General features: G+C 42.1%; 1 protein-coding gene across 1 annotated transcript; it reads right to left on the bottom strand.

The window, feature by feature from the left end:
• Positions 1-152: 152 nt before the first annotated feature.
• LOC6580744 (phosphoglucomutase-2) lies at positions 153-2614 on the bottom strand. Its single transcript, XM_002006511.4, has 4 exons — positions 2320-2614; positions 2144-2245; positions 1801-2077; positions 153-1731 (listed from the first exon to the last, which is right to left on the bottom strand). Exons 1-4 carry the CDS (start codon positions 2478-2480, stop codon positions 400-402), a joined length of 1872 nt encoding a protein of 623 aa, XP_002006547.2. The 5' UTR covers positions 2481-2614; the 3' UTR covers positions 153-399.
• Between the last annotated feature and the right edge of the window lie 10519 nt (positions 2615-13133).

The following is a 13133-nucleotide window of genomic DNA, read 5'->3' as shown; positions in this document are numbered from 1 at the left end:
AGTAGAACTGAAAATCTGAGGCGTTGTCAATTCTGCTACAGTTTACTCTGTTAACAGTCACATTATAACAGTATGTTAACTGTTAACTGCTTAACTCCGCCCAGACTCCCTTAATCTTCTTTTGATAATGCACCAAATAAAAAGCCGTGAGGTATTTCTATTATATATATTTTTTACCGAACCAAAATGGTGTTGATTACACTGATAGTTTTATTTCTTAATTTTTTTTACCATCTATCTAATTATCAAGAAATATCTGTTTTCATATTCGTATCAGGCTTGGCTCGTGTGCATCATATTGCATTTGTAGTGCATTTTGAAATAATTTAGAAAAATTTTGGAGAAAACTAAAAATTTGTGGGGCCCTATACATATATGAAAACCCTTCCCATTTCAAATTCATTCTTCCTTGCGCACCTTCAGCCCATTCTTTGCGGGCTCCAAGAACTCAGTAATAACGCCATCCATCATTTTGTTGAGTGTCGTTGTCAGCTCGTCCCAATGCTTGTTTTCGGGCTTGCCGCCCATTTCGGCGTAGTACTTGATCTTTGGCTCGGTTCCGCTCGTTCGCAGTGTGACCTCCATGCCATTCTTAAAGACAAACGTTATCATCTGGGAGGACTCACTGACTGGCAGAACTGGCTTCTTATCGGGAGTGCTACTGTCGTAGCCCGTGGTGAGGTCCCGCACGCTCTCCACCTCGTACTCCCCGTCCAAGATGTTCGTCGGATAAGTGTTCTCCTGACCGTCATCGAAGGTGCGCAGACGGTCGAAGATCCTTTTGGTCAGTCCACTGTCGTTGCACATCACGTAGGAGCCAACAGTGGCATGGAATCCGTACGTCTCGTACAAGTCCCGCAGTTTCTCCTGCATTGTCATACACTTCTTGCAGCGCAAGTAGCAGGCCATGGTGGCCACGTGCGCCGCAGCTCGGATGCCATCCTTATCGACGACATTGGTGGAGATCATGTAGCCGACGGCCTCCTCGAATCCGAAGAGCACCTTTTTGCCGGCATTCTGCTCCTCGATCGCCTTGTTGCCGATCCATTTGAAGCCCGTCAGTGTCTCGTGGTGCGTGAATCCCTCCACTTGGGCCATGGACTTGAGCAGCTTGGAGCTCACTGTGCTGGAGATCATCACACAATTGGCTATGTCGGGGTTCTCCGCATTCATCTTGTAGTTCTCCAATGACCACCAGCCGAGCAGGGCGCCCATTTCGTTGCCGGTGAATATTTTGAATTTCTTATTTTCATCGAGCTCGGCGACAACCAGGCGATCCGCATCCGGATCATTGGCCAAGATGACTTGTGTCTTCTTCTCATTAGCTCGTTCGATTGCCAAGCACAAAGTCTTCGGGTCTTCCGGATTGGGCGAAGGCGCCGTGGGGAATTCTGGATCGGGCGCAATCTGCTGCAGCACAGGTATAACGGCCTTAAGGTTTATCTTGCTGAAGGCCAGCTTCACATACGCATAGCCAACGCCATGCATCGGTGTGTAGGTGAAGGTTAATGGGCAGTTGCCGTTGGCCTCCATGAGTGGGCACGATATCTCCTTCTTGAGCGAATCGTAATAGGGCGGCAGAACGTTGTTGTATGGATCGGACAACGACTCGTTGTTGCAGAGTAGCGTCTCATCCCAAGAATCCGGATGTGGCTGCAAGTTCTCCATTATGGCATTCTGAACGCCCTCGTCGTGTGGCGGTATTATCTGCGCACCGTTACTCCAATAAACCTGCAAACGCAACACGAATTGTGATAGCGAACATACATATATAGCTGATAGCTGACTCAACCAGTATACCTTATAGCCGTTCTCCTGCTTGGGATTGTGAGATGCCGTTATCATCACGCCGGCCAACGAGTTCATCCTCATCACTGTGTAGGGCACGAAGGGGGTGCCGACCATACGCTTGAACTGATAGACTCGAAAATTGTTGCTCAAGAAGACAATGGCGGTCAGTTCCGCAAACCGCTGACTGTTGTACCGACCATCGAATCCAATTACAACGCCGCGCACGGCCCACTCAGCTTCGTCCGGGTATTGTTCCTTTATGTAGGCACAGAGTCCCTGACTGGTCCTGTGGAGCAAGAGGTAGATGATATCATTCACATTTTATACACTCATTAACACAAACGATTCTTACTGTATGATGACCAATTCGTTCATGGAATCAAAACCCGCTCGCATTACGGCCCTCAGTCCAGCCGTGCCGAAGTCAATGCGTCTGCAGAGACGACACCGCAGCCTGTGAGGGAGGTTGAAATTGAGATTGATATCGAAATTGAAGTTGGTCAGACGGTCAATCAATCTGAAGCTTACGTGTCCCAATCCTCATTCCTGACTGCCTCCATTATTTGACACAATGTGTCCTGGTTGCGATCCCATTTAACCCACTTCTTAATTTGGCTGTCGAGCTCCTTATCGCCGGAGAGCGGCATGTTCTTCAGCTCGCATATCGCTTGGCCCATTGATTGACACATCGTGAACAGTCAAAGAATTTTGAAATTAGTTAGAGAGAAAAAAAAATTGTTATTGTCGTACAAAACAGTTTGACAAAAAAATAAAAACTAAAGCAGGTCCATATTTCGGATTATAATTGGAAGCTGACTAGATTTGGATTTGATAATAAATGCCATGTATATGTATATGGGGTGTAGTTGCAATGCAAGTCTCTCCTCTCGAATAAATAAATGTAGTAATTAATTTCCCAAAAAGAGAACAAATGGGATTTCCATAATATCTTAGACATGCAACTCACATGATTTCCTGCACAATTAGCGACTCGACATGGGGGACTCACAGGGACAAAGACAAACGGCCCGGGGACATCGTTTTACACGCATGTACTCTTGGCTCGGCTAATTAAATATGTTTGTATTTGGCAAACATATTTTCCAAATAGTTAATTATTCAAATGGGCACGCAAAAACAACGAACGAGAGCCAGAACCAGAACCAGAAAAAAAAGCATATTTCCTCATAATGAACAAGCAGAAAAACCGCACTAATTGTGACTCATAATTAGAGACATGTTAATTGCCGAGCGAAAAAAAAAAAAAAAACAATATATATATAGGGAGGGACAGAAATGAATAAACGAGGAAACAAAAAGAAAATTAAAGAGATAGTAAACGGGCGGACAGTTGTAATCCAGATTCGCGCAGTTGAAGCTGAAAACTTTGGCCAGGCAAAGTTTGTTCGCTGGTCAGCAGAGAACTTGGCCACAGATTGAATTAGTTAATCTAATTTAAGTATAATGTAAACAGGCCACTTTCTTATGAAGGGCCCCCAAATCGAAATAAGAACGCACACAAATGCCCAACAGTCGTCCAACTTTGGTCAGCCACTAATGTCAACTTTTTAGCGTGGGGCGTGGCGGGGCGGTGCGGGGTGGTGCGGTCGTTGTCTCTCGACTGGACAAACAGTTTCGGGCGCAACTAACCTAACCATACACCCGCCCATTCAGTCAAGCTCCGTCCCGCCGCTACTCATCCACTCATCCAGTCATCCACTCAGCCATTCATCCAGTTTAAAGTCATCCTGCCCGGCGGTTTGCATAAATTTTGTTTTGCAAATATTTCATTTGCATATTTTCGTTACGTTGTTTTGCTGTTTGGTTTTGTGTCCTTGCGTTACGTTGCGATCTTATACTATATATGTATATGTGTTCATATATATAATTTTATTTTTTTACCCTTGCCTGAATATATCCAAGTTGCCAAAAGACAAAAATATTTCTCATATGCATCGATTTCAATATGTCTAAATGTTTTTATTTAATTTAAACCATTTTCCACTGTTTTCTCTTTATTTATTTGTTGGTTGGTAAAAAGGCCACTCGCAGCTGCCTCAAGCAAGGCAGTCAAATTCTGAATTGGTTTATCTTTGATTGGCAGACTTTTGACCCATTTGTATCTATTATTTGGCTAATAATGCAAATACAAACAACAAACAGAAAGATCGAGTCGTGCTAGCTGGAAATAATTGAATGTGTAGCAGTTAAATACCTATCTATATATCTATACATATTTATGGAATATGTTAAATGTATATATATCTCATTTTTCCTAAAAATACATATTCAAATTTAAGCTATGTCTTCGCAGGATAATTATTTCCCTGCCTTGTGTTGTGCCACAGTCAACAAGTAAATGTTAAACTGCGTGCCACTGTCAACTGTTAAAATTTCCCCAGTTGCACTGTTAACTTAACATCCACAACTCGCTCGCTCTCTTTGGCGCTCTCACTCTCACTTGCTGTTAACTCAAAAACCACAACTCTCGTGCGCTGTTAAAATAACTCTAACTGTTAACATAGCAGCTGCTGTTAAAATGGGGAGTTCTCAAGACGGGGTTATTGGCAACAATTTGGCGAGTTCAGTCCTCAACAAGCCTTTGAGTAAGTTGGTAGGCGAGCTCAGAGCTGAGTGCCAGCAATGCTGCATTCAGTGGCGCTGTGCCCACTAGAAAAGACGTCACTGTAGTCCAGCTGGACACAGTGAGCGCAGCTATTTGAGCGACCTTTGACACGCATTTGATTGCATCGCTCATTAATATAATCGGCGCGATATGCAAAGTACAAGCCACATACACACGCCTTTGACTTGGCAATTTGACAATCTGACTGGCGGCAGACAACTCCCATGCGTTGCATGGCTCGTTTCTTATTGGAAATTATGCATGCACCGGCAACAGGGAGCCTAACCGGCAATTAGAGCTACGCAGAGACCGGGCCTCGATGCGGCTAAGTGGACTGGGAATCAAAGCGCGCGAAGCAAGTGCTCCCTTCCCCCTGTGCTTGGAGGCTGTGCCCGCCTCTTGCTGCAACATTATTTTTATATGCCTCTTCGATTTTGCTTGAAATTTTTCTTTTTTCTGTTTTCCTCTTTATGGACGACTTTTTTCTTAGTTTTGTTGTTTTGTTTCCACTCTTCTCGTATCTGCATCTTTTAACATGATATTCCTTTTAATAATGCCAATTCATTGACAACTCTTCTGCTGGGGGACCTGTGGAGCCTGGGGGTCTGGCAATAAACCAGTCATCTGCTGTTGGCTTTAAATAACAAATGTTTAGTTTATATTTAGGAGAAACGCTTTCAAATTATAATTAAATTGAATCCCTCGATCTGCATTTGCAAAAGTTGCTGACAATAGGGAATTACGTACGTCGCCACGGCTGCCTGACAAAAGGCTGAGCAATCTACATATATAGAGAACTCAAACTCCTGGACCCACTCCCAGTCCCAATCCCAATCCCCGTCCCGGTCCCTGGGTGTCTCTCGGCACCTATGTATGGCAAGGTAAACAAAAAACGTGTGAAGCTCCATGTCCATTACCTTTGCCAATATACAACATATTCTATATACATATACATCTATATATATATCATGTATTTGTAAACGAAAAAGAAGAGCAAAAATTCGTCAAGCAATACTAAATCACAAAAGGCGGCAATATAAAAGCCGAACAAAAAGCAGCTTCCCCCCTGAGTGCGTATGTATGTGAAATATGCGTTGCGGCACCCGAGGTGCTGGCTGGCAGACCCGACAGACCCGACAGATCCGACAGACAGACATGGACGGACGGACGGACGGACGGACAGTCACATGTCAAACATTCTTTTGACACTTTGTCATAACATCTCGCTGTGACACTTGTCAGCAGTCGGATTTCACATTCGCAATTCGCTCTCTCGCTCGCTCGCCCGCATCTGGGACTGTTGCGTCCTGCACTCCGCACAGAGCTCTCTTGATTTATAGCCTGTAAGCAAGTGGATATCCATCCACATCCACATCCACATCCACATCCGCAATTCACATTTTACTTATGCATCGTTTTTGCAATTTTCAATTTTTCTAATGATATTTGTTGCTATTCCTAGGCAGACAGACCCATGTGAGCAGGAAGCAGCATTACTTCAATGTGCCTTGAACAGGGAATGAATTACTTATTGAATTTGAAAGTTGCTGATTCTTGAATGGGTCCTAAATTATCTGAAATTATGTGGGCTATTATTCAAATGGGAGTTGGAGCAAAAGTTTGGCCACACATAAAGACCTGAGCTAAGCTTTCATTCGGGCAAATCCGTTGTAATCAGTACAAATATTATAATTGAACTACTCAAACCTGAGCCACAGCAACTTTAACTCAACGTTCAAGTTGGCTGCAACACAATTAGCGCTCCGCCAGCGCGGTTTTCTAGTTAACTGGCGCGCTGACGGCCATTTATCAGGGGCATCTAATCTAATCCTTTTACTGGTCAAATAAATTAAAATGAAAAGCCTTTTTCGGCTGTGGCCGCCACTAAATTACGCCAAAGATAATTAACCTGTAGACTGTTTACCGGGGCAGACAGAGAGCTACCGAGCGTGTACACACACACACACACACACACACACATACATCTATATACGTATATACATTTTGGTAGTATCTCTGAGGCAAGGACTCTTTATTAGGCCTTCGACCCTTGGAGCGGAAGCGCAAATGGGCGCATTGAGGCTGTGTAAGCGAGACGCTTTCGAGTAGCGCTGTGAAATTACAAAATGGCGCAAATTATAGCGCAGCCAACGAAGGACTATGGCGATGGCAACGACGACGGCGACGGCGACGGCGACGGCGATGGCGATGGCGGTGTTGGCCATTTCCGTTCGAAGGCATTTTTCCAAATGAAGTTTGCAAGTAATCATGAAAAAGGTAATTTAATAAAAGCAAAATCGAGAAACATAAAACTAATTTACGGATCCGAAATTGCCTCTGAAAAGCGAGCAAAATACAGCCGCCGCCGCCGCCGCCGCCGCCGCAGTCGCCGTCGCCGTAGGATGCCCAAAAAATAAGAAGAAGAAAAAGTCCAAATCGACTGCAACAAGAAAGCAGCTTAGCCCAGTTGTTGTAGTTCAAGGTTATGCTTAGCGGCAGCTACATTTGCCAGCCACTCATAATTCGACAGCATTTTCATTTTAAAGAGTCCCAAAAGAGCCGGAGCAAAAGTCAGGCCGGCTTCAGCCAGGCGAAATAATGTACTGCCCAAGCTGGCCAAGGAGCAAGCGAGAGAGAGAGAGAGAGAGAGCAACTTAAAGGGCTCGGGCAATTCAATAAAGGCCAACAAAGCAAATGGCTAAGCTGATGTCCACTCGAAGACCGTATATTGAGGAAAGGGGCGAGAGGGGAGGGGCAGGGGAGGGGCAGAGGATCACTTGAGAATGGGTTAAGTCCACACGGAAGCACAAAACATGTCCAGCCATTTCACGCAGCAACTATAAGCTGCTCCAGAAAAATGGAACAACTTGCTGACAAACACACACACACACACACACACACACACACAGGCACACACACACGTGCACACATCGAGGAATAGATGGCAAGCCTGGCATTCTATAGAGCTCTCTCCCTCTCTCTCTCACACACACACAGGCTCTTAGCCAGCTGTCCTCTTGGCCTGACCAACCGCACGTATGACAAAACAATTTGGGAAGCTTATTTATTTTTTGGGCTCTTCTTCGTCGTTTTGCTCCGGCTCGCTCTTTGGCTGCCATCCAACAAAAATATTTGCAACAAAATGTTACAAGGCCAAAAACTGCAGCAAATATTGCAAATGCTAAAGGACAACATGATGTTCAAGTTTAAGCAAATACATATGCACTGCAGATGTGCATGTGTGTGTGTGTTTGTTCCCTAAGTATCCTTTTTAGCCATTGCAGCCAGTGACCGACATTGGCGCTGCAATTTTATGCCGAGCTGATTTTGCAGCTAACTTGCACCACATGCGAGCCGAGTATTTAAGCAAAGTCTATATACATATATATCACTCTCTCTCTCTCTCTCTCTCTCGCACACACACACTCACTCTCCTTCTCACTCACTGTATGTGTGGCACTTTCTTTACATTTAAATCATTGAATGCTGCCCTAATGCCATTTTACTTCCTTGTGATGCAAAAGAGCCGCCTCAGCTGTAAACAAACTTTGCCCAGGCATTTGGCAATTGTCCGCATTGAAATTGCAGCTTGTTCTCAATGCGACATTTTCTAAGCTGATTTACAAACTTTATATGCAATTGCTACTTGTGTGCGTGTGTGTGTGTGTGACGAGCGACACATGGCAAATGTGGCAAATATTTGTATGCTTCATAATATTGCTGATACGCTACGTGTGACAGACGCTAGTTCATTAGTTGCTGCATTTCTTAATTAAAATGTCTTTTTATTTATACATTTTTAGAGCAAATACATTTTGGAATCAAAAATAAATTTAATGCTAGCATATATCAAATCAACCCAAAAGTTTATTTCTAAATCTAAGAACTTCACTTCAAAAAGAATTAAAATAAATTCCTGAAATGAAATTACATTTTCTTATCTCTTTAAACTCTTTCAAAGAGAAAAAAACTCACACAAAATATAAGTAAAATAGTAAATATAATTCAACAACTATTCAAATGGATAGCATTGTTTTTATAATTTAAATAATATTTATAACAAATTTCAAGCAAATAGTAAATGGTAAACCAATCCATAAACATAAAAACCAATCCAAAATAATTAGCACACCTCAAATTTTAATTATTTCACTAAAATCGACTTTTTTCATACTTATGTAAATTTTTCTCGAATTAAATTTATAAAAAATATTGCTGAAGTGCTTTAAACTGTTTCGACAAATATTAAAGGCTAACAAAATATATCTAAAAGAGCAAACATAAACTCAATTTAGGATTACTCAATTCTGGATTATTTTATAAGTCACTAAAAATATATTGAATTGAATTTCTTCAGCTAACTTGAGCTGGAAATGTAAGCAAACTGATTGCTTAAATAAAATAAAATATTTTTATTATTGTAAACGTTTGCGACTAATGTCCAATAGAAATTCAACAAGCTGACAATTAAGTCCAATTGTATTATTTAAAACTTAATTAAAAAAAAAAAAAAAAAAAATAAGTAAAATAATTTGGTTTCTTCGGATGATGGAAATTCTAAAAACAAAAAAGTTCACAAATCTTAATTTGATCTTTACTTTGAGCGATTTTGGCCAACTTTAAATAATAATAATAAAAATAAATTAAATAAATAAGTCCATATTGAATGAAATGCTGAATGAAGCTAATTTAAACTGCACATGTAGGAGAGAACTCATTGCATAATTAAAGGCAAATATTACTCTAACTAAATATATGTAGGTTAATTGATCAAAATTTTCAAATTCACTCAAAATGGGATTAAAATTGATTAACTAAATATTTAATTTTTTTTATTTAATTTAATTTTGTATAGATGTCAGTCAGAGTCAAACTTAGGTAAAACTAAAAATATAATTGTATACCCCAACAAAGAGAGTAAATTAAGTCAAAGGTAGCAGTAAATTCGACTTGATATATACTTAATATACTTAAATCAATTTAAGATACACTTAAAATATAATTAAACCAGTATTTCCTCAACTGATTTAACCTGAAGCATTAAAGAACTGTTTGCTTCAATGAATGCAACTATTACCAGGTAGTCATACACCTGCAGTAGTAGGTACTCTTAAGTAACTGCGCACATATGGCATGCCAGGCAGCCTACTTCCATTGCATTCGTCGGCTTCCTTAAGCACTTTCACCTGCCATATTTCCTGCCGCAGCAGCTATAAAGCCCCGTCATAAGCAGGTGACTGGCTTAAAGCACGCCAACTGGCTCTCAACTTATTTTTAACTTGACGCCGAGTTTTCAAGGTAAACAAAGCAGGGAGCACTCCCCACTGAGTAGCAGCAGCATGCATACATATATATTAAAAGAAAAGAAAACAAAACAAAAAAAAAACTGGAAAAAAGGTAAAATTAAAATCCATTTTAATTTCTATTATGCAAATTTGGCCAAGTAGCTTCGCCAGTTGAGTCGTTGTCGTGCTGCGAACCAGCTAGCATGTTGACAATGCCGGCACACACACACACAGACACACACAGGAGGCACACACGGAACTGGTCTAGTCGGGCTGTGTAGCGTGAGCCTCTCTGCTGCCAGACAGCCTCGTTCTGAATGCATTCATAATAATGTCATTTGGGCTGGAGGCTTTCAGCCAGAGTCGAGTCTTTGGCTACGGCTAATGCCTCATCCGTGAGTGCCACTGCGTGAGGTGAGAGAAGCAGGAGTCGCCGAAATATATGAAAACTCTGAAGTTCGCCTGCCACTTGCCAGTTGGAACAACTTAATTTGGTTTTGTCAAAAATTGTGCACTGGCTGGCGCTTGTTCCATATTTGGATTGGTTAATTCAATTCGGTTTGCATTATGTTTATGAAAATGTATGTTTCACAAAGCGTCGCCCAATTTAAACGCTCAGTCGAGTGACAGCCAAGTGTGAGCGCAGCGCAGCTGAGCAGAGCGCAGCAAAGCAAACCAAAGTGGGTCAAAAAAAAAAAAAAAAAAAAAAGAAGAAAAATACGCCGTATTTCTCGCGGGTGACACAGACACAAAACACACACACACACACACATGGTGCATATACATACATAGACAGGCCGCTGTGGCAGGCGAGCATGTTAAACAGCGCCCTTGCCACAGCCACGCCTACATCCCCACACACCCAGAGAAAGAGAGAGAGAGAGAGAGGGGGGGGGAGAGACAGCATGGCACAAGCCACAGCGGCCCAGCGGTGTCAGAGACGGCACTTTGACATTTTTGGAGCACTGTGCCGCGGGCAAAGTGTAGAGGCCATGCTCGAGTTGAGAGTCTGCTGAATTCGAGTTTGAGTTTGAGTTCGTGCGGTGGCGCCTCGCCTGAAAGGCGAATCATGTGCGGCCTCAGCCAGGAACAGCAATGCAAGCAAATAGAATAAATGGAGCAGCAGTTGGGGCACATGGCCGCATGGGCACATGGGATCGTCCGTGGGAAAGGAGTCGAGCGTTTCCTGCTCGAGCTGCGGCAGCTGCGACATTGATTTCGCATTTCCACATTCGCCACGGCCGCGAATCAGTTTACGTATGCCGCGAAATTCTTGCAATAAAATTTTATGATCGATGCCGTCCCAGCCCCGCCCCACTCGGCCCGCCCGGGCGAGCGGTGTCAATTTTTATTGTTATGCCTTCGACATCATAAACTTAAAATCGATTAGCCAGGAGTTGAGCGCGCAACGCTCAAGTGACAAAGTTTTATTTTGATTTATGGCCCGGAATCATGGCAACGCCTAGCGCCTAGCGAAATCAAAGTCATTGTCATGCGGCCAGATAAACCAAGTCAAGGCGCCACGCAAATAAATCACACAAATTAAACCAAGTCCAATGCAATTTGATTTCTGTTTTCTTCTCTGTTTTTTCTTTTTATGGCATCAACGAAAAAATTGCAAAAGTTCCGCACGAGCCGGCAACCGGAATCGAAAGCGACTCTGCGACAACCTGAACAAGCTGTCGGAGCAGATTGCGCCGCATTTTATGATGCGACCAAAGTTTGTCCTGTTTTATCTGTGGCAGGGCAGGCAAAGGGCTAACTAAATCCACAGAGAGAGGGGGCGGCGTGTATACAAAACTAACCAGGCCAAGTCGGCTCTACCACAAAAAAAAAAAAAAAAAGAGCCAAAGATAAAATCCCAAACTGCATTTTAAAATAGTTCCTTAACTAAAACCAATTTACGTGGTATGTCAATGTCGAGCATTGAGTAGTTGCTTACTCATCTTATGCATTTAGTTTAATTGCATCAGCTCACTGTAGATAAAAACTTTGAAATTACAAGAATCTGCAGATAAAATGTATGTCTTTATTAAGACAAATTACAGTTGTATTTGAATAGAGGGATTTTTGTGGCATTTCTATTTGCCCAACAATTTCAGCTGCTGCCCCGAACAGAAGACGGACGGAAGAAAGAATGCTAATAGCCAGCTCCATTTGCACGTATATATCGTTTGTAATACACTCGAGTTCATTATAATAAAACGCTTTTAACTAAAACAAACGTATTGCTGGACGAGGAAATACCCTTTCTCTTCATGTAAATAGCGTTTCAAGCTGCTCGACAGCTCAGTAGTATTTTACCAGCACGAAACTTCGTTTTTCTGGTAAAAGCAAAATTCGAATTCGATATATTTCCATTACAGCCGATGAAGGCCGAGCCCTTTGTAGTTAATAGATCTATCATGCCTTAACGGAGCTTAAGCAGTGCTCTGTGGGATGCCCTGATAAATGTTATAATCGGTTATAGATCAAATGTTAACAGAAATGCTCAGATATTATGCTATTATTGTTGACATATTAGCCTAATATGAAGATGTTATATGTACAGTCGAGTCTCGATAATTTGTAATTTGTATAATATTGTTTCGAATTATCGATAAATAATAGATAATCAATTATGGGTCATCGATAATTGGAGAATTTTAATTGTATTATTATTTATTAGATTTTGTAGATTTGTGCTTGCTTTAATCAAAACTTATTTAGTTTTACTTAAGTGTTCTTAACTAAATCAACTTGATTTAGAAACCTCTGATGTCCATTTCTGTACCCATATAGGGTATTTCTGTGAGCATGTGTGTGTACTTATATTATGTAAATGGACTTCGCCTCTCCTCATTTAGCCCGCCTACTCAGGATACTTGCTAGAAGTGCGCACCCATTGGTTATTGTTGTGGGCATTTTTTTCCTATGGTGCGTCAGTTTTGGTTTCCTTGTCCATAACATGCGCAAATAACATAATTTTTGGCATTAAAATCAATTTTCATCGCTCCCCAGACGCCGTCACTTGTAGCTGGCGCCCCCTTTAGCTACTATCGTCGCAGTCGCAGTCAATTCTATGCCAGCCCATACCATTCTATTTGATATGAATTGGCCGCATTGTCGTGAAAATAATGCAAATAGCAATTTCTGGGATTGCCTGGTATTCTGGTGTCCAAGCAACCAGCAATTGCCATGGCTCCCCCATTAAAACACTCACAATGGAGCCATGTACATTTACTGGCTCCAGACTGGCCCTGGACCTACGGCTGGGCCTCTATGACAATGGCGCCCCACTGCCATTTACTTCAGTGTCAGCCATGTACCGAAAAATTAACAGTCAGACAATATTACGCATGGGCAAACAAACTGCGACTCGTCCTTGATGATGCATGATATGATATACTCTCATTGACTTTCATATTAAAGCCTCGAGTCCTGGCTGCTTG

Source organism: Drosophila mojavensis, unplaced genomic scaffold (assembly GCF_018153725.1).
Source record: "Drosophila mojavensis isolate 15081-1352.22 unplaced genomic scaffold, ASM1815372v1 contig_81, whole genome shotgun sequence".
Lineage (NCBI taxonomy): Eukaryota > Metazoa > Arthropoda > Insecta > Diptera > Drosophilidae > Drosophila > Drosophila mojavensis.
Note: the sequence above shows the minus strand (reverse complement) of the source record. Positions and strands in the feature narration are given on the sequence as shown.